General features: G+C 36.5%; 1 protein-coding gene across 1 annotated transcript in view; it reads left to right on the forward strand.

Annotated features, from left to right (window-relative positions):
- Positions 1–23792, forward strand: part of LOC149785707 (Na(+)/H(+) exchange regulatory cofactor NHE-RF1-like) — a 61726-nt gene that overhangs the window by 20852 nt on the left and 17082 nt on the right. The window contains exon 4 of the mRNA XM_089979574.1: positions 15410–15459. Coding sequence (XP_089835700.1) covers positions 15410–15459 — 50 coding nt within the window. The remainder of the gene's footprint in view (positions 1–15409; positions 15460–23792) is intronic.

Below are 23792 nucleotides of genomic sequence, written 5' to 3' on the forward strand. Positions count from 1 at the left end.
GTAACACAGGAATGGCGACAAAAGTGAAAGATAAATGAGCAAAATTAAAATATATTGCTTACCCTGCCTGGATTCATGTTTGGTGACACACTCCTTCTTAAAAATATCACAGCCAGTTGAAAATAAATTGACGACTTGTGCCTTAATACATATATCACAGAACATTTGCTTTAACATTGTATCATATATCGGCCATGGATGCCCAAGTTTCCAGCTGTCGAGAAATTTTCAGGAACTTACGACACGTTCATCATGATGTGGTGTTGTACTTGAAGCATTACTATCATCACTACATGTAGACGACGTTGGACAACCAGGCATAACTTCAGGTTTAGTGACTGTGTTGTCTGATGAATTTGCACTAAATCCAAATGCTGTTAATTTTGTTAACTTACTTTTAGGATGAGATGATGAACATGCAGTGTTTAACTTCTGTTTACCCGTGATAATGTTGCACTGTTAACACTATATAATTCTGATTGAGATTTTTGTTTCATTGGCAAAACTTTTATTACACCTCTCCCTCGATAACTCGCGCACAACGGGGTCCACAAACATAGACCGCACTATAAACAATACGCGAGTTACCGAGGCACCTCCAAAATTGGAAATAAATTCCTCATTTTACAATCACGTCGGTAATAATTTTTAATAATGCGCTTTTTCTAATGAAGTTGTTCGTTATTCTGTTAAAATAACATTTTTTTCCTTCAAAATATCCAACATATGAAAGATCGTTCCAACTGGTTTGAAGAACCATCACGTGTATGCGAAAAATCTGTGTATTACATCACTGCTTTATATTATTTATTTTATTTTATTATTTATTTTATTATTATTTTTTTTTGTTGGTATGTTTAAAAAAAAACAACAGAAGGATTAGCCGTCATTCAATTAATTGTAGCTGTTTCTGTTCGTGTCTTCAGAGGTTGGTCGATTGTAGATATAGCCTGGTAGCATGATTGAGTGTATCACAGCATACACTACTCAGTCCAGATGTCAACATAAGCGGATTATGATGTAACAATGCACTGTAAAGATGGGTTTGTCAATACGAACAAACGATTTGTTTATGTAACAGATAGATTCCAGTGCATTGTGTATCCCAGTTTGTAGCTTCCTTTCATGGTCCCTTTAAATTTCTCCACTCCAAATCCATGATTTATGTACAAATTAAACAGCCAAAAGGGCTGTAACCCAAAAAGCGCCAGATGGTATATTTTGACGCCAATAAGGAAAAAAATCACAATTTACAACATTGGCGAAGCCCAGGACGATTTCTGTTACATACTCCAACCATTTCCAACTTCACAATTGAAGCATGTGTAAATTCTAACATACACATTAATAAGTGCGCTGGTTTACTAGAACGTAACCTAATAGCAAATTAAAAAATTAATTCTTACCACAAGCTTACAATCTACATAATTCTCTGCATAAGGTTCAAGCCCATTTCTCAAATATGCATGTAAATGAAACACTACAAAGGTAATTCTTCATACATACTACTGCAAAAAATCGAGCAAATAACTTACTGATGTTTTCAAAGCTTTGTCTTTCCTTAGAATTTACCTCTAAGATTTTCTGCCAGATTACGAGTGGCTTCTTGGAGTAAACCTTAATGATCAGCAATCCGTCCAGGCGAATACTCAAATTTCTCTTACAAGTTGGAAGGTATCATTTGGGTCTGAATCGCAATCATGCCATCTATGAAAGTTTTTATTGGATATCGCTGTGGACCAATCGAATCAAATTTAGTAGACAATGTCCCTCTCGCTGCTTGTCAACCTGGAGACAGGTGAGAACATGCCCTGTTTCTCGTTACTGCCTTTTGATTGTTGAAATAACTTCTAACATACAGGTGTGATAACAGCAAGCTTTTGTTAAGTGATGTGACTGTTGCCTTCGCCAACTCAAGTTTCTGGTCTCTGGCTGGTCATGGTAACCTTATGTCAGATCTTAACACTAACCCTGCGGCAGTGTTTAGAGATCAAATACAAGACCTCTGTAATATTCCCAAGGCAGGTAGATTGTAGCTTATACATTACTTTATAGCTGGGGCTTAGCAAATGCGACATGCATCCATCTTGCACATATTTATTGATGGCTGTAAATTTAATTGTCCTGTCTCCACAGTTCCTAATGGTTCATGTACACTTTTGGTCAATATAATATACAATTACAAATGCAAAATCATGAGTTTTGATCAGTGCGTAAAATTCTTGACATGAGTATATAGAATCACCTGTGTAAAGCTGGATGTCTTCATTTCACATCAGTTTGCAGAATTAATGGTGTATGTATGAAAATTAACATGTTCTCATTAATTTTTCTGCCCCCCCCCCCCCAATCATTTTACTGTTTACGTTATTCTTTGTTAGTTTGGAGAAAATAAACATTAAATATTCCTGACTTTTGGATACCAGGGTTAGGCAAATACACCAACGATGTGAAGGTAAAAATTCTTGAAAACCATTTAATATGTATTGTCAATACTGTTCATGCATCAAGGTCGCAAAATCATTATAAGTATCATATGGAAAGACTTGCTAACACCCAACCCTAGTTATTGTAACAGTCTGTGCTGACTGCATAAACCTTTTCTGTAGATGCATTGTACTATGTAGTTTTACATACTGGTAATTAGGATACCAGTTCTCTCATGTAAGCATTTATTTTCGGATACATGTTTGTATAATATAAGGGAAGGCCATTTCACATGAGTCGACAGTTACTACCTTGTAGACACAATATTGGTTGTCAGTGTATAATGCACTCAGAGCCTTCATACAAAATAAACCCAGATCTGACTTCACACAATGCCATAATTCAAGATCACTGCATTTCATCTGAAATCACTTGTAGAACCAACACCATATACATGTACACTGATCTCTTTGCAATATGTGTTGGAAGATTAGTTTCTAAGCTGTCTGCAGTTGAGTGCATGTTATATCACAGATGAGTGCATGTTATATCACAGATGAGTGTATGTTATATCAAAGATGAGTGCATGTTACTGCATATGTAAATAAGGTATCATGACCAACTTTGATCGGATGATGATGAACTTTACTATCTAACCTAAACTTTGTAACTATATCATTTAAGCAATGACCTTTAACTCTTAAAGTGCAGTATAGTTATGTTGCACAAGATTCCTCAGTCCTGAAATGCTTTAGAAAATTGTTTTAGAAAAGAAAATTTCACTGCTTTTAATTTGCCTGTACTGTACGTAATACACAAACCCTATATGAAAAGTATTTATTCCAGTCTGAACTTTATTATAAGTATCAAGTCACATATGGAACTTATCATTCAGATAAAACTACAAATTACCTTTGCAATTTATCTGTATTTATTTTAAAAAATTTAATGAAATTCAAATATGTCTTTAAAAAAAGACCACTCAGATTTTAGTTGCTCATTTCTGTGTGTATGTGTGTGTTGCAGCTTTTTATCTCATTTTGTAATCAACACCACAAGCAAGTTTACACTCCAAACTCCACCATAAGCAAGGCAAAGCAGATCTTCGGTTTGTCAGACTTTACATTTCCTCAAGTCTGCCACATTTGTTTCCTGTCCTGCATAAAGATTTGTTTAATCTGTCCTCAAATGCAAGAAATCTTAATCCAAAAATAGCCATAAATGATCAGTATGTTTTATATTCTCCATTTTCTACATGTGTTTCAAAATGCCTCTGAATAAGGTTGACTGGTATGCCATTTGTTTTTGTCTGTCCAATATGTAGTTTGGCTACCAGGCATTGTATATCGTGTGCAGAAAATGCTTTTTAAGCTTCACAAGATCAAACTAAACAGTTTTTGCTGATGGTGGAATATGTGTACGTTCCAAATTCAGTTCCCATTTCAGTTTATACAAGAAGTTTATATCATGCCCATGGAAAGTAGAACACTGACATATCTAGGAATTTTAAATTTTACTTTATTCAGAGAAATCAAGAATATGGACAGATAAATTCCAAATGACAACCACTGCTGTGTAAAATAAAGAGAACAAAACATACTGAATTTACACTGAAATGCAAACCACATGCTTAGTCCTTAAGCGTTAATAGCGGTATGCACTGTCAGCAACAGAATGTGCTCACAACATTGAATATATAGTTTGGAGCCAGCTGGAGTGTAAATCAAGGGATCAATCATTTAATTTTCCATATGTGTGTATGCAGGGAGTGAGAATTTTTTTCTAATGAGGCTATTTGTTTTTCTTTCATTCCAAGATAAAGAACCTCCATTAAAATGAAGAAACAAGTAAGGTCCTTCCCCTCCACACAAATCAGGGCAAAAAACAACTGTTTTCAAGCTTTTCAGAAAGAATCCTAATCAACTCTATCCACCCCACCTCTTTGGAAAACAAGTGGTCTGGCCCTGAGAGAGATTTGATGTAGATCTGCTGAAAATAAAGCAGTAACCATTTGTCAACACTTACATGAACAAGAATTGGCCTCAAACAAATATGTCCATTTTAGCTTAGGAAGGTCTTGTGCTCTGGTGGCGTAGTGGTTTGAGCATCTGTCTTGGATTTGGAAGGTTGTAGGTTTGAACCCCCGGCCAAGTCATACCAAAGACTTATAAAAAATGGTACTAGCAGCTGCCTCACTTTGTGTGCAGCATTGAAAAGAGTGTTAGGACTGGTTGGCTTGGTGTCAGGATAATGTGATCAGGTGGGACATCATACTACATGTCTGGTGCCATAATGCTAGAAATCAGCTTGTTCACTTCTTGTATTTTCTTCTTTTTAGCATTTATTGTACTACATTGGTTACCCTCATATACAGCCACCCCTTCTGCACTGGGAAAGTGACTTTATAAGACAGGTGGCCTTCTTTCCAGAGGGGAACTATATCTGTGAGATGTGTATGTGTATGTATGCCACTGTGCAAAGACTGATGCTAAGTGTTTTTAAATCGTTTCATGCATTACCAGATATTTTTAATGCTATGTCACTATTGAAAGAATATTAAACAGATTCATTTGGATTTTTCAAAGTGTAAAATGGCACTTCTAGTAGTGATCACATGCATTTTTGATGGCAGACCATTTCAAGAGACAATAATTTAATATAAATGACTGAACAGCCAATTAAGTATCTTTCAGCCAAATAGTTATCTTTCAGCCAAATAGTTACCTTTCAGCCAAGCTACATATGACTTAAAGCAGTTATTAACTTCGTTTAAAAGTAGCATTAATTATTAAATTCATTATTAAATTGTTCTTCTTGTCTTAAAAACAGTTATTTCAAGGTAACATAAATTAATAGTTTGTATTCTTATGCATGAAATGTGAGTGGGGTATTGTTGGCATGCACATTACAAAACCATTCAAAAACATTATTTAAATCTTGGTACATACATTGTTTGGTATTTAAAATTCTTTTTCCATTCACTCCGTTTTTGCATTGCTACAGAATATTCTCCTTTTTTTTATGATCTTGTTTATACGAGTCTTCCCAACATAAAATTTTTCGGCAAGTGAACTCTCCCCATTGTCATCAAGTCCAATAACTTTTTCTTTTAAAGTATTATTTATTTGTTTACGTGATGACATTTTAAGTTTTGTAATGATTTATTACTATGTTTCTAATCGTACACTACTGCAATTTAATTTTGCAGATGAAACATGATTTTTCGGTCTTTGTCTGGTACCCTGTTTTGTTCAGTGTTAGTTGTAGCTCGCACGTGTGTGTGTGTTAATCCACAAAATCTATTTTTAGACTCTCTGACCATGTTATGATCTTGACAATTACTTTGATCGTAATCATCAATTTAAAACAAAAAACAAACAAAAAGAAAAAACATTGTGTGAAGCACAAGCTCTTTCAAAACACTGCTGACCCCATTTCAATCTGACCATGTTATGATCTTGACAGTTGAAAATGTCCAGTCATAATCGTCTATTAATAAAATATAAATTAAAAACCCAATGCTCTATCAAAACATTGCTGACCCCATTCCCTGCAGACATTGGCATTCATGATATAATAATAACCTTAATGGTACATGTACTTTAGCCAACACTTCTTTCAGTAACGAAAACCTGACATCCGGAAACAGACATCAGGAAAGATATCGGATTACTTACCTTACCGTAAATAAATATTGGTCCTGGACACATATTAGTAATAAAATGTGGCTGCTTATGAGGGGTAAATTTTACAATTGTGCACTAATATGTTGACCACTGGTCACGTTAGAGGGGTGGCCTTTCTTGAGGAGTAATTTTGAACACAAACGCACTGGTGCCAAGGGATTCTGGGTGTTGAGTGGGTGGCCACTGGTCAGGGGGGACATTTATGAGGGGGACCACTGTACTGAGATTGTACTAGTGTCCAAAATCAATCTCTCTCAATCTCTCTCTCTCTCTCTCTCTCTGGTGTCAGGATTTAAAGATATAGAGCTATTGAAGCTACTGTACTGTGGATCATTGTTGATAATGTACCTTGAATGTATGTTTTTGTGTGCAAAAGAATGTCAGGTACATTGATTGGAGACACACCATATTAAACAAACAATGTCTAAGGGCCTTGGCATTTGAATTGTCAATGATTTTGAGGGACTAGACCACCAGTAAACTCTGCCTTAAATTCCTGTGTTCCTGTGCTGTACAACACCAAACCAAATCAGATATGTATACTTTTAATATCTGGAAAGGAAAATAATAGCCATACCTGTTTTCTGGAATGTTTTATGTACCTGTTTGTGAAGATAAGCATAGTCGTCCATCTTAGGCAATTCTACGTACACGTCTCCTACTGTCTGAGAATTAGAGGATTTGGTAATTGATATTTTCAGACTATAACCTACTAATGAAATTGAGTTTTTTTTATATTCACTTTTTGCAATGATGAGATGAGGAGCACCCAATTGTTACACACCCCCCACCCCCAACTTTAACCCTTTCATATGCAGTTTGCTCTCTTCTTTTGTTATTCTCATAGTTTAAGTTTGCAGCTTTTCCCATTCATAGAAATTGGTGTCCTGCAGTGCATATTTCAGAAACTATTCACACTTTGCTCTCTCCGCCCTCTCCCTTCCCAGTGTTATGAATGGACCCTGTGGTTTACTTTTCTCTTAAAATTATATGCATGTATATATTAATATACCTGTAGTTAAAAAGAATTTTTTTATGAACGATGGGACCTCACTGTGTTTCCTGTTTCAGACAGACACACTTATAAAGAAAACCATTCGTTACCAATTTGATCATGCATATTTTTTTCTTTTGTTTTTGCTCTATTTGGTCATAGACCAGAAAAGCTTATGGGATGGTTGTCCATCTTTATTTTTGCACAGGTTATCACTACTCCTCCTGGGCTACTTGGAGGATTACGATAAAACTTTACACATACATTCATCCCATGGTCTAGTTGGTTCTAAATTGGAAATGGTGCTGCTCGGACATCCATTATGGCTGTCATGGCAGCCATCTTGAAAATCATGTTGCTATTCCTGCTGAATGGACAGCCAAATATACATGGAGGTATTCACTAAAATGCTGCTTATGATGTCTAGTTGGTCCTAAATGAAAATGGTGCTGATCTGACATACAATATGGCCACCACAGCAGCTGTATAGAAAGACTCATTATTGATATACAGTGGTACCTCGGGTTACGAACTTAATTCGTTCCAGAACTCAGTTCGTAACCCGAAATGTTCGTAACCTGAAACACTGAAATCAATGAAATAGAGACAATCCGTTTCAAGATGAAAGAATCGTTCTTTTTTATTAACATCTGGTCGTTTACCTGACAAAACACAAAGAATATGTGTACTTCACGTATTAAATGAGAAAGAAAACAACCAAATAAATTAAATGTAAAATAAAAATTTAATCCATCTTTCTTACCAAGAAAACGATCATGGGAAATTTGTCACTTTGTTTGCTATTCTGAATCATTAGTTTCAGGAGTTCCTTGTCACTGTTTCTTGGCAGCCAACTGGGAATCTTTCTGCACCAAGAAACTATCAAGGGAAATTTGTCGCTTCCTTTGCTGGAGAATCTTTCTGAAGTGAGCCATCGCATTATCATTCATCAGGTTTACTGCCCTGTTAGCAACAAGTTTGTTTGGATGATGGTTCACAATGAAGTCTTCGACGTCTGCCCACTTGCTGCAAATTTCTTTAATCCTGGCAGTTGAAACGGTCACTGGATCCTCATCATCGGACGACTGCTCCTCCTTTAATGTCTTTAGCTGTTCATTCTGAAGATCCACAAGCTCATCTGTAGTGAGCTCTCCACTGTGGTCCTCAATCAGCTCCTCCAAGTCGTTGCCATCGACTTCCAGGCCCATTTTTTTGCCCAAAGACACAATCTCATCCACTACAGCTGTTGCGTCTGCCTCTAATCCTTCAAACTCTTCTCTCTCTGGTACACACGATGGCCAAACTTTCTTCCAGGCAGACTAAAAGGTACGGGTGGAGACATCATTCCAGGCCTTGTCAATGAGGTTGATGCAGTGGAGGATGTTGAAGTGGTCTTTCCAGTAATCTCTCAGAGTCAATTCGGTGTCATTAGTGACCTGAAAACACCTTGAGAAAAGCTCCTTTGTGTACAGTTTCTTGAAGTTGGAGATCACTTGCTGGTCCATGGGTTGAAGCAGAGGAGTGGTGTTGGGAGTTAGTACTGCGTGGCCTTCGTTTGTACTGTACGCGATCGTTTGTCTCCAACGTTAAACCTTGCTCTCTCTCTCTCTCTCTCTCGCCTTCATTCGTAACCCGAGGCACTGTTCATTACCCGAGACAACAAATTTTCGAAGTTGTTGTTTGTAACCCGAATTGTTCGTGACCTGAGGCGTTCGTAACCCGAGGTACCACTGTACTCCTATATGGATAGTCCAATATGGTCACTATTCAGCAGCCATCTTGCATTGTTTATGCAATGTTTAGGGGGAAAGAAATGGATATATCTTGAAATAGAGTACATATTTACATGTCTTCAACAGTCACAATTACATCGCCTCCTTTGCACAATAGAATTGAATGATATTATTCAGTCTGTTTTTGTTGTACATTTATCTCTGAGGCTCTCAGGTGGCCAAGTGGGCTGAGGTGTTTAGGTTTGTGGATCAGTTATGCATCTCACCATTGTTCATGTGAGTTCGAGCCTTGGCTTGACCATTGTGTGTATGCAAGAAAGCTTGCTAGTAGTTCCCCATGAGTTGGTAACTATTCCAGGGTTTTCTTTAACTACATACTGCTCCCATTATGCTATGGCAGATTAGGATCACTGTTTTCAGTTTGACTCAACTTAAAAGTGAGTATAGATTCTAAACTGCAGCTACATTACAGCTTGTGCAGTTTTTCTCTTCATGCACTGTAGATGGAGGTGAAAAGGTCATGGAGTGGATTAAGTTAAAGTCCATCCTATATCCCCCTCACATTCTGATAATATACCTGTGGCTTCTTGTGAAGAAATGCTCTGTGACATGATGTTGATAAAGTAGGCATGACAACTTTATCTGGCCCCAGTAATCATGGTCTAAGGATTGTGTGTGTGAGAGAAAGATTGAGATAACACTGTGGTACACGTAGTAATGATGTCAATGGACTTATAAATTAATGGCCACATTATATTTGTTGTTTTTTCCTTATTTTTTCAAATAATTTTTTTTCCATCAACTTTATCAACAAATGACAAAGTTTGGTTTGGTTCAATTTTGTTTTGGTTTAATGTCCTTCTTCAGCAGATGATACTGGTGCATTATGTGACAGCAGAACTGGGTCTGTACAGTTTGCAATTGGACAGATTTGTAAGTGATTTTTACAGCAGTGAAATGGATAGATATGGTAGTCTCTTGGCTGACTGCAAAACTATTAAATTCTGTTTGCTACATGTGTAGGTAAATAAACTGGTAGATTTGATAGCCAGGTGCTAATGGTATGTTTCACCTGAAGGCCTTAATAATGCAGAGCTTGGAAAACATTTTGTCAACCCAAATACTACCTTTTCACCTGTCAGCACTTGTTTTCCATTAGGGCAGCAGGGAAAAAATGTTATTTTCATAGTGAAAGTGTTCTCCATCAGAATGTTGCTAAATTTCTAGGCATTGATTGATCGAAACCTTTTGTTTTGTTCTGTTACTATTTCATCCACAGGCTAGTCCATGAGTAAAATTTAGCTTTCTTACATGTTCTATTATCATGAAGATGCATCAGTTAAACCAAGACTTTTGCACTCTTTGTAAGGAGGCTGGCCTCCATTTTATCGGTACAAGCCTGGAGTGTAGACTAGTGACAGTTTATTGGTCAATTCAAGTAAAACTTAAATTTCAGCCAGTGAGATTGCTGGTTTCTAAGCTTAAATTTTAGCCTAGACTTATTTTCTTTTCGTGAAACTTTGGCCCTTTTCTGTTATAATATATTTATGTGGAGAATGAGGGTGGGGTGGGTGAAGGTGGAAAGTATTATATGATGGCAGATCTGGATCTGTGCAGTTTGCAGTTGAGCTCGACTGATAAGCGATCATATATGGTAGTCATGTTGTAATGTTAGTTTGAAATTAAGTTTAGATTTGTAAACAGCTTTCACAACCAATTCAAGGGAATAAAAGTTCTTGTTTTCTTTTGCTTTAAAAGATCAACACTTTTTTTTGCAATTAAAAGTTTCCTTGTACTAACAGAGGAGCAAAGAAAGTTTAGATATGATGGGTAACTGTCCAATGGCTGCAGGCATCCAGCTACATGTTTGAGGGTCAACCAAATAGATAAATATGATAGAAGTTTACATGGTGCTGTCTAAATTAAGTTTTATCAAGGTAAAGAGCATGACACTTGTCTGCATGGAATCTATTCATTACCTTGGATTGCTTATGAATTCCTGGGGAGCAGCAGTGACATTGTTATTTCTAATTGAGGTTATCTGGATATTTGTTGTTGGTGCAGACATTTTGATTAGTATAGCCTATGGTATTTTTGTGCACCTGGGTTGTTCGCTTCATAATTGGTACAAAAATTTTAACCCCAGAGATAACACCAAACAAAACCTGCTGCTTAAAATAAAGCTAAAGATGTACGCCTTGTAACTGCTGTAAGGGTGGTCAATAGATTTTCTGCAATTTGTCATTTATCACAGAACAGCCCATTTGGAAAGAATATACCCAAGGTATTTTTATCTGTGAAATGAGTTTGCCAGTTATTCAGTGGTCTCCATGATCAGAGGACATCTTACTCAACAGCAAAATATTATCTTTTTATCACCCCCACCCTCTCGAGAGAGGTCACCCATTTTTAGTTTTTCCAATGCAGGAGGAGAGGCCATTTAGGGAGGGGAAATATGTATATGTGTGTTTAAGCTCCATTCCTTTGGGGGGAAAATAAAAATTGAGATTGACCTACAAGATTGTGTGGTTTGAACAGTATGGAATGGAGAAAAGTAATTTGAATACCTGTACAAACAAAAAGGGAAATCCAAGCAGGGGACATGAAGCAGTGGGCAGACAATTCAGCATTGAAGTAAGGTGGGGTGTTTGCCAATATTTATTGTTGTTTTAATGCCATTTTTAAGCACACGATAGGCTATACATGGTTACTAGTATAACTGGTGGAGAAGGAACCTGGAAAACCCCCGGTAAGAACCACATACATGGGAAACTACTGGGAAGCTTTCTGAGATACCAGCAGTAGCAGGGCCTGAGACTTGAACCCATGCAGACAGATGAGAGATGGCACTGATCACTAAAGGCGAGCCCTTTAAATCACTAGGCTACCCAGATTCCCTTTGCTAATATATTGTTCGTCATCCACTCTCATCACGATGTCATCAAACTGACCGTAATATTTACCCAGTTTCATAAGGATCTATCAAAAATCTGTTTGACATGATGCATTTGCAACATTCTGTAATAAGAAAAAGAGGGCAAAAAGTAAAGTAAGAATTGCAGAAGGCTGGTAGTCTGTTGATACCTAAAAATGATATTGGCTCATGCCAGTTAAAACTCAGACTAGTTTGTTTACATGATTCAGTCATACATTACATCAGGATTAAATTCATAAAAAAGACAAATCAGAAAAATCTTGGAAACTTATTTGTGCATCTTCAGATGATGACTCTATGTCACTTTTCAAGTTCCATAGTGAGTCAGTTGTTGTTTTGGGTTTAATGCCATTTCTCAGTGCAAGTTAGGCTATACATGGCAGACAGGGTAACTGGTGGAGGAAGAACCTGGGAAAACCCCGGTCAGAATCACCGAATCACTGAACTACTTGCAGCTTTCTCACATACGATACCCACTTTAGCCAAGCCCAAGACTACCCCAAATTGACAGAGGTGAGATAGCATTGATTGGTAAAGGCAAGTGCTTTAGACCACTAGACTACTCATGAAGTGCAATCAATGGTGTTCCAGTGAAACCTGTGAGACTGGTTGCATTTACGAGATTTTACTACAGTTAGCTGCAAGTTAAAAAGACAACAGTAATTGCAGGAGTAAAGTGATTTGTTGATATGTGCACCCAGAGATAAGCATGTTCCATGTTTCACAGAAATTGAGATAGAAAGATATTGATAAAAATGTCAATGTACAGGACAATGTACAACAAGAAAACCAAACCAAACCAAACCAACATGTCCTATAACAATGACACGTCAAGGCAGTCAGTTGAGTGGGTGATCTTACTTTCACTGCCTTAAAAATAATATCAGAATCGTATTTTGAGTCTGGTCCCAAGCTGTCACTGACAGGCAACCTGTTTGTATCTTTTTAACTGCTGAGTGCTAAAACCATATTTGATATTATTGAGCCACAAGATTTTCAAATTGGCCAATGTGGAAGCCATGTCAGATGTAGAATCAGTACCATTTTTATTTATGACCAACTAGATATGATTAGAAGACTTTGGTTGAAAACCCCTTGCCAATATGATCATCCATTCAGATAGAGTTGGAATAACAAAGAGTTCCAAGCTGACCTTTGTGATAGCCACATATTGAATACAAGATCAACACCATATACGTTTTGGACCAACTATAATCGATGTCTTTTATGATATGACTAAATTTTCTAGATGTAGCTTTAACAAGATTTTCAAGATGGTCACTATTGTGGCCATACTGGATGTTAGATCTGCACAGTTTTTCTTTTGACTTTTGAGATTAATAAGACATCATACATTTTTTAGAAAAACCCCAAACAGATATAATCATTCATTCAGTAGTATCAATAAAAAGTTGTTCAAGATGGCTGCTGATGCTTTCTGTTAAATTTGGTCACATTCTTTAAAATTGATTTTGAGCTGAGAAAGAAGTTTGAGATAAAGTTGTTTCATGGTTGTCCTTGTTTTAATAATGGAAACCATATTCGATGGGATTGGCATCATTTCTACAATTTGCTAAAATGCTTTTTATCAGCTGTGGTCAAATTCTGTTTAGCGATGTTTGAGATGATGCTGTTCAAAAAATTTCTACTTTAGTAATGGCAGCCATTTTTGACAGTAGCTCAGTATCATTTGTAAAAATGTGAAAGCCCATTATGTCAAATTTGGTCCAATTATATATTTAGCAGTGGTGGCCATATTTGATGGCTATTCACTACAATGGTATAAAACTTTAGATCTTTTTATACCAGGATACTTTTTTCAAAGTTTTTCAAGCCATGTTTAGTTTTTATATTTTTATTTTTTCACAGATTTTTCATCTAGCAAATTCTTTTAAGAAAATATTTGTAAAATTATTGGAATTTTTTTTTTTTTAAGTGGCAGCCACATTGAATGATTTGTTTGGAAAATATTTTACTAACTTGAAAGCTCTTTACATCAAATTTGTCAAACTCCATTTGGCAAATTCAGAGAAGATTTTCAAAGGTGCTTCGATTATTATGGTAGTGGTGGCCATTTTTATGGGCATATCAGCACCATTAATAAAAACCTGAAGCCCTTCATACCAAGATGCTCTCCACCAAATTTGGTTGAATTTGTCTGGTAGTGTTGGAGAAGCTTTAAGTACATACAGTGGATGATATTTTGTCTTACAATCATGCTAGATCCAGGGCCATGCCATAAGCCCACATGATCATATCAGTCATGCATCCACAGCATTAGTTATCTTGCAAATTATGTATTTGCTTCTCCTGAATGGAAAGTCACGTGTTGAAAATGCTATTTCTGCTCCACCCAAATGGATGGCTATATCATCATGGGGTTTTCATCAATAGGCTTATTGTGATACCTTTATATAGTTGGTTACAAATGAAAATGGTGCCAATCATATATCCAATATGGCTGCCACAATGTCTATATTAAAAATCTTGTTGTCACTATTCTTCATTATGACATCAGGTTTCTCACCAAAAGACTTAGAATACTGTCGACTGCTCCGGTGGCCTAGTGGTTAGAATGTCTGCCTTGGATGCAGGGGTTGTGGGGTCAATCACTGGCTGGGTCATACCAAAAACTTATAAAAATGGTACTAACAGCTGCCTCGATTGGTGCTTGGCATTATGAGGTTAGTGATAGGACTGGTCGGCCTGGTGTTGGGAAAATGTGACTGGGTGGGACATCATGCTACATGTCTGTGACATGACGCCCCAGTGCTAGACATCACTATAAACTGCCACACTGCAGACATGGTAGCGATATGACTGAAAAATTGTTAAAGCTATGTTAGAAATCCAAATTTCACACAGGCAGAATACTGTCTGGGCTGTTCTAAACGAAAAAATGGTGCAGCTGATATCCAATATGTGCACCACATCAGCTAATTCAAAAATGGTCTCTCTTCAACACTCAGTAGTTAAAAGGAAGAAATGGTTGTATCTTGAATTCCTGGAAAGTCTTTCAGCCAGCAGAATGTCACTCTCTTCAAGGGACTCTTATTACCTATTACAATCAAGCTATTCCCGAGCTTCCTGAAAGTGATTTATGCCTGTCACTTCATATTAATGCATTTGTGTCTGAAAATATGTGCATAATAAAATGCATTTAAAGGATGCCAGAACATAGCAAGGCCCCAAAAAATTATTTTAGCCCTAAGAACATGGGGTTCAAGTACCAACCAAAACATCTGAAAAAATATATTAGAGCTTTGTCTACTCATTCTCTCAATATATGCACATGTAGATGACACAGTATTGTTCAATTCCTTCTACACCTTTAAGATGGAGACTTCAGACTTGAGGATTTGATTTGGTACAGTATGTAATGTGCAGAATGGTGTTAAATCTTTAATTATGGCATAATGCTGCTCTGCTGCAGACATGTTTCTTCCTTTTCAATATATATGTAAAACATTTTTATTTATTTACATGTCTGTTAGCAGCAGATGGACAGCATTTATATTGACTGATACCCAAAACACATCTTTAACGAGTAAAGTAGACCGGTTTTTAAAAAATTGGTTACGTTTTCAGACTGATTACTTTTTTAAAAAGTTTTTCCATTATTTTTTCTTTACAGGTCATGATGAAAAGCCAGGAAAACATTTGAATGGGGAAGCAAGACAGTCAGTAAGTGTATACAGTTTCTTTTCACAAAGTTTCAAGACCAGTGTTTTTGTGCTTTGGGCCCCCCACTGTTAATTAAAATAATGAAACCTTGAAATCACTTCTTGAAAACCAGTCAACAGAATTTAACTGAATTCGACACTAAGCATCTTGACATGGAGACCTTTAAATTTATTCAAATCTGTTTTCAAATATGGTCACAATTACTAAGTACAGAAAACCTTTAAATGACTTGTGCAAAACTGTTTAGTAAAATGTTGCCAAACTTGTAAAAAGCATCTTGTACATTTCACTTTGCTTATTAAAGCATCGGATGCAAGTTTTTGATGATGTCTACTTAGACTTTTAGGATCAGGTTTACACTTAATCCCCACATCAGCCATTTTGAAAATCTTGTTAACTTCTCAATAGATTATGTCTAGTTGGTCCTAAATGAACTCCAATTCAGCGTCCATGGTGGTCATTTTTAAAATTTTATTATTGCTACTACTCCAGAATAGATGGTATCAGGTTTTCAGTAAAGTTGTCTTATGATGTCTAGCTGGTCTTGAATGAAAATTCTAGTGATCAAACATCCAACACAGGCACTTTAGTACAGTAGTCCCCCTCTTATAAGGCCACCCCTACTGCAGCAGGGAAGTGGCCTTACAATGAGGTGGCCTTTCTAGAGGGGGATGACAAATGCGAATAGTAAATACATAAGAAAGTCACAAGTATCATTTAATTCTAAAACATTTAATATTTTCATAAAAAATCACATGCATGTTGTGAAATAAATGTAAAACAAACTGGTTCATCATTTTCAAAAGAATGTTATGAATAGCCATTGATATAATTTTAAAACTGTCCTCATAATTATGTTACAGATCACATCATCTATCACTTTGTTGGTAACAGTCTAAAATAACAAACCAGTCTCGTCACAATTAAAAATATCCTTGCTGTCATATCCCCTGCATATATCATTTAGTCTTTTGTTCCAATCTTTGACAACTTCATTATTAACATCAGCTGATTCTCCACTAAGGACAGAACACTTAATATTATGTCGCACTTGAAATCTGTGCAACCATCCGTTACTTGCGGTAAAGTTGTCATATCCCAATTCAGCTGACAAAATTGTTGCTTTCTCTTGTCATTCAAATCAGGATACAAACATCTCCTGGCTCAAACAATCTTCCTTTCTCCGTCCATTTCACCTTCCCACTTCTGCAGAATTGTTTCCTTATCTTTCACAATATTGTTTATCAGAGTCTTTCCGACATCAGATTTCTGCAAGGATCTTTGACACACCCCCTACCTCTCGGTCAGTTGAATTACTTTCACTTTCTCTGCTAAACTGAGAATTTTTCTTTTCCTCGATGACATGTTGATCTTCTTGCAGTAAGTTATTCATGCTGCCAACTGATAAAATAATTTTGTATGCATCTAAACAAATTCCCATGTGTTTTTAAAGGCAGTGATCTTGTAATGTGATTCATTAGTCGCAGTCTGGTACCCTATTGTTTTTATACATTTCTTTACACTAAGTGACAGAAGCCAAAACGGCTTCGATATATACCATTAACATCATGCAGATTTAACCTCACGGCCTTTAGGATTTGTAATTTTGACAATTATTGTCAGTAGTAATAGCCACTAATTATCAAAGTGAACAAGCTCAACATCTTACTAAGGGAAGCCATAAAGGCTATAAAACCATTGTCCTGCTGACCTGTGTATTGTACATCGATACTGCCACTTCTCAGCTGTTACTACTGTTCAATAATTGTAATCTTAACAATTACCAGAGGGGCCCCGAGTGGCCGAGTGGTCTAAAGCGCTCTACATTATGGATCACTGCCATCTCACCTCTGTCTGTGTGGGTTCAAGTCTCAGATTTGGCTAATGTGGTTATGTGAGAAAGCTTGCCAGTAGCTTCTCATGGGTTGGTGGTTCTTTCCGGGGTTTTCCGGTTTCTTCCTCCACCATTAATACTGGCCGCCATGTATAACCTATCGTGTGCTGAAAAATGGCGTTAAACCCTACAACAACAACAATTACCGGAGTGACTAAACCGGACATCTTATGATAACACAGCAGTAAGGCTAATTGTATTACATGTACTTACCCTTTTGTATGGATTACAATTTGAGTCTTTTTCAGCTTTATGGAATAAATGTGGCTTCTCATGTGTCGTGATATAATATTAACCACAGTGGTACATGTACTTTAGTCAACACTTTCATTAACGAAAATCTGACATCGGGAAACAGAAAACAGATTACTTGACACACGTTAATGAATAAAATACTGGTTCTGGATACATATTAAAATCAAATGTGGCTGCTTGTGAGGGGTAAATTTTATATTATTGCACTAATATGCTGGCCACTGGTCGCATTAGCCGGGTGGCCTTTTCCTGAGTGGTACTTTTGAACACAAACTCGTCAGTGCCAACAGATTCACACCGTAAGGAGTGGGGGTGGCCGCTGGTCGGGGGTGGGGTGGGTTCAAAAGGGGGACTACTGTAGTCATCTTGAAAATGCTGTCATTATGCCGTTCAAATTGATGGTCATTTTGTTGTAGAGTTTTACTAAAAGGCTTCTTATGCTGAAAATGGTGCTGATCTGATAGCCATTTTGGCCAAAAATGGAAAATTTTTATTGCTACTACTTCTGGATGGATGGTCAGTCATATCATCATGTGGTTTTCACAGAGAAACTAATTATGTCAGGTTGGTCCTGGGGGAAAATGGTGCTGATGTGGCATCCAGTATGTCCACCACTGCAGTAATATTGAAAATCTTAATTGTTCCTCTTAAATGCAAAGTCATATCAACACAAGGTTTTTGCCCGAAGACATCTTAATGGTGTCTAGATGCTTCCAAATGAAAATTATGCAGATGTGATTGCCAGTATGGCCACCATGGCAACCATCTTTGAAATTTTGTTGTCATTACTTCACCTTAATGGATGGTTTTCTTGACAAAGGGTTTTTGCCAAAAGCCTTTCTATGAGATTTAGTTGGTCCAGAATGGATCTGGTGCCAATTCTACATGCAATATGGCTTCCAATAAATGTCAATAAGAAGATGAACAAAAAATAGTCACCAGTGTTGTTTGCAATACTTTTGCTTTTTTTCCTGACTATGAGGGATGTTCAAAAAGATGTCAAGACATTTGAGTTTATCACAAGCTGTGAAGCAGCTTACGTCAAGCTTTGATAGAGCACAAAGTTAATGAATCCTGAAGAATTAAGATACAATTTTTTCCTCCCACATAACACCCAAGTCAGCAAAGATCATAATGATTGATAGTTTGACACAAATGCAAATACTAAGAGGACGGAATGATTGCATTGATATTAATGATAATGATAATGAGGACATGACCGAAGCATCAGATAACAGTCCTGGGAGTGGTAGTTCATCTGATCCAGAGTTAAAAGACAATACCACTGATGAAGTTCTTGACATTATTTAAATATATATATATATATATATATATATATATATATATATATATATATATATATATATATATATATATATATATATATATAGATAGATAGATTCTTTTATATCAATGAAAATTAGTATGAATTTATTAAATGTTCAAAATTGTGGTGATAAAATAGGTAGGATTTCTTTCTATGGGCCCCTTTTCTTGGAAATCTGGAGAGAACCTGCAGTCTTTCCATCAGCTTATTTCCAGTCCTTAAATCTTTTCCAATTTTGGGTCCCCAGGTGGCTGAGTGATCTAAAGTGCTCGTTATTACTTATCTCTGCCATCTCTCCACTGTCTGTGGGGGTTTGGGACTCGAGCTCACTCAGTGTGGGTACGTAAGAAAGCATGCCAATGGCTTCCCTTTGGCCAATGGCTCTTGCATGCATTTTACTGGGTTCTTTCAACAATTATACCCCATTTATAGCCTATCATATGCTGACAATTGATGTTAAGCCCACAACAACTGTTCCAGTATCAGAACTGAGTTTAAATTACCCTAATTTTGAAAAGCATGTACTATGGAAAATATGTATACTTATACAGTAGTCCCCCTCTTATAAGGCCACCCCTAATGCAGCAGGAAAGTGGCCTTATAATGCGGGTGGCCTTTCTAGAGAGGGATGACAAATGTGAGTAGTAAATACATATGAAAAAAGTCACAAGTGCATTTAATTTTAAATATTTAATATTTTAATTAAAAAATCACATGAATGATGTGAAATAAATGTAAAACAAACTTTGTCATCATTTGCAAAAGAATGCTATGAATAACCATTGATAGTTTTAAAACTGTCTTTTTAATTATGTTACAGTTCACATCATCTGTCACTTTGCTGGTATCACTCTTAAAAAAAAAAAACCAGTCTCGTCACATTAAAAATATCCTTGCTGTCATATCCCCTGCATATTTCATTTTGTTCCAATCTTCGACAACTTCATTATTAACATCAGCTGATTCGGCACTAATGACAGAACTCTTGATATTGTGTCGCACTTGAAATCTATGCAACCATCCGTTACTTGCGGTAAAGTCGTCATATTCCAATTCAACTGACAAAATTTTTGCTTTTTCTTGTCTTTCAAATCAGCATACAAACGTCTCCTGGCTCAAACAATCTTCCTTTCTCTGTCCATTTCACCCTTCCACTTCTGCAGAATTGTTTCATTATCTTTTACGATATTGTTTATCCGAGTCTTCCTGACGTTATTTTTCTGTGACATCCCCCCCCCCGCTGAATAACTTTCACGTTCTCCTCTAAACTGAGAATTTTTATTTTTCTCGATGACATATTGATCTTTTTGCAGTATGTTATTCATGTTGCGAACTACAATACTGATAAAACAATTTTGTATGCATCTAAACAAATTGCCGTGTTTTTAAAGGAAGTGATCTTGTCACGTGATTCGTTAGTCGCAGTCTGGTACCCTATTGTTTTTATACATTTCTTTACACTAAGTGAGAGAAGCCAAAACAGCTTCGATATGTACCATTAACATCATGCAGATTTGATCTCGCGGCCGCAAGGATTCGTAATTTTGACAATTATTGTCAGCAGTAATAGCCACTGATTACCAAAGTGAACAAGCTCAATATCTTACTAAGGGAAGCCATAAAGGCTATTAAACCATTTTCCTGCTGACTTGGGTATTGTACATCGATACTGCCACTTCTCAGCTGTTACTACTATTCAATAATTGTAATCTTAACAATTATCACGGTGACTAAACCGGACATCTTATGATAATACAGCAGTAAGGCTAATTGGATTACATGTACGTACCCTTTTGTATGGATTAAAATTTGAGTCTTTCTCGGTTTTTATGGAATAAATTTGGCTTCTCGTGAGGCGTAAATGATATATTATTAACCTTAGTGGTAAATATACTTTACTCAACACTTCTTTCAGTAACGAAAACCTGACATCGGGAAACAGAAATCGGATTACTTAACATACGTCATGAATACAATACTGGTTCTGGATACATATTCAAATAAAATGCGGCCGCTTGTGAGGGGTAAATTTTATAATTTTGCACTAATATGCTGGCTGCTGGTCGCGTTAGGCGGGTGGCCTTTCGCGAGGGGTACTTTTGAACACAAACTCGTCGGTGCCAACGGATTCTGGCCGTAAGGAGCGGGTGGCCGCTGGTCAGGGGGGCCGTTCAAGAGGGGGACTACTGTATATATTATCGTAGGAGCTAAGTTTTCAAGTCACTGGAAAGATCACTTGAGTTGTGCTTGCTTTGAATGCTTTAACTGGGGTAGGGTGGGGAGTATTATTCAAAGTACAAATACATGTTGTTTCTTTAGAGACTCCGACAGATTGATTGTTTATTGGTGGCATCATGGTGGCCCAGCCATGGACTTTCTCAACTCATTATTAAAAAGGCCTTGGTTCAGATCCTGCCTATACTATGCCAGGTTGGCATGTTCAAAGGTTGCCAAGTTCAATTAGAAAAGGTGTTTGTTGGCTGGAGCAGAAGCAAGCGACAGTTTAAAAAATATATGGTCAGTGTTTTGCCGTGCATTGTGTTGCATGCTATGTTGTTTACTTGATGATCAGTTTTTCATTCTATTGCCTAGATACCACTGTGAGTTTGACTATTTTCATGGTACCAATTTATGAGTCATGAATTTAAAGGCCCACATATTCAGGTACTGACAAAAAGGTCATGCTATACAATATCCCTTTAAATTATAATTATGATAATAATTCAACATCTTTTACAGACTATGCAGCATGAGAAATTCTGATTTTAATTAGGGGTTACTATAGATATATAATACACTAATAAAACTTGAAAATTAATTTCTCTTTGACATAGAATGAAATTGTCAATAAATCTTTTTATCATTGTGTCAGCAGTTATTAGCATTATAACATCAGAACATGCAAATGTTACATAACTTCTAGAACTATCACATACATGTAGTAACACCACACAGAGTAATAAAGAGCCTTTGGAGTTACACGATCATAAACTCTTGTTTGTCATGTGTGAAATTTATGAAATTGGTTTGGCAAATACAGTATGCCACTTGTTGCAAGCACTTGTGGCATATATTGTTGTTGTTCAGCGGGTTTCATAAAATCAGTGTCTGATGAACATTGATAGAGGAACCTTTGTATGGTACCATTATGGCAAACTTTTCCCATTACAAATAGTTACAATGCTATGTACCCAGAATGACTCCATTAAGTAGGACATGACCAGCAGCAAGGTTTAAATACCATATACATACATATATATATATATATATATATATATAACAGGCATGTTTGCGAGTTATTCATTGGGTGGATAGGATTCTAAAAAATTATGTTCCCTATAATCTCTGCATTTACTTTTCAGCCCAGTACTTTCCTGCATTTCCAAATCCCAACAAATTCTGTTTGCATCAAAAGCATCTTTCCAGATAAAATGAAGTTGTCATGGGTTATCCACCATTTTTGTGGAGAGGCTGAACAGGCAAAAGAGCATTGTGCTACGGATGAAAGATTTCACTTCTAGGATAGTGCTAGGATACACAGACAAGCACACCACACTCTTCATAGTGTAACAAACTTAACATTTTCTTAAGACTGTTGGCATCTAAACCAAAGATACCCCCCCCCACCCAGGGAGGAACAATACTCTGGGAAAAAAATAGGGACTACATTGATGAGTACTGGGCTAAAATCATAGTTTAGTAGTTTCCCTTTGAAAAGAGCTTTAATCTGTTAATGTCCTATTTGATGACCCTACACCTTAACAAGATTTTGTGTATTCACATTGATGGGATTTACAACCCTATTCACCATGGTCAGCTCTTGGTACCAAACAAAGTTCTCTTAAGCTTCCAGATTAAATCTGAAAGGTAAAATCTGACCTTCAAGCATGGTAATTGCTTTATTACTCTTCATTAAATTTTAAGCTGATGTACCAGTTGTTACAGTTGTGACTAATTAGATAATCAGGAAATACCAGGTAGGCTGATGTGCAGTTGTTACCGGGCAGTACCGTTGGGGCTTGAGCCAGGTACTTGGAGACAAAATGAATTAAAACTTTTCTGGTGGTGTACTGGCACATATCGCTAGTGTTAATGATTAGGATGTAAACATTTTTATACAAGTATTGCTTCTGCATTTGTCTGTACAAATTCTTGTTTTTGTACATGGTACATCAGTTCTTCACATATCAGTTAAACAAAACATAGCCATACAAAATCTGTTGTCTGACTTTAAATTTTGCAAATGTTGACAATTGAGAAAAAATTCAATTAAGACATAGATGAAAATATACAAATACTATGAATGCTTTTGCTTTTTTTTATTAGTGTGACCTATGATGTACTATAATGACTGTAGGCTGTGATCTTCAATAATGGATGATTGCATTCCACAAATTCGGTCAGCAGATTGATGAATGATGTGTGTAATTTGACATGGTTAAATTGCCTTGTCATATGTCCTTCACGGCACATGGCAGATTTTATTTGCTCTGGATAATAGTTGTTCATTTTTGACATCATGCGTGTATCAGTAAGTTATAGGTAATGAGATGAGGAGCAGTTTAGAAAGATTGATTGACATGTCAGAAAGATCTGTTAAATCTGTCACAAAAGATGACTTGAACCCTGTTTCTTGAAACCAGTTCTGACACAAGTGCTATTTCATCATCATTTACTAATTGTTTGATGGCGGCTGATATTCAGGACAGATTTCATCCCTTAAGCATTTGAAAAATGTTGTCAGTTAATGGTAACAAGAGTTGACCATATTTTACATGATGCTTAACATCATAAAACATTTTTGTGAGAAGACCAAAATGGAAAATAAGAAGAAAACCCAGCAAAAGTAATAGTAGT

Source organism: Sinohyriopsis cumingii, chromosome 13 (assembly GCF_028554795.1).
Source record: "Sinohyriopsis cumingii isolate HCF-2022 chromosome 13, ASM2855479v2, whole genome shotgun sequence".
NCBI classification, from domain to species: domain Eukaryota; kingdom Metazoa; phylum Mollusca; class Bivalvia; order Unionida; family Unionidae; genus Sinohyriopsis; species Sinohyriopsis cumingii.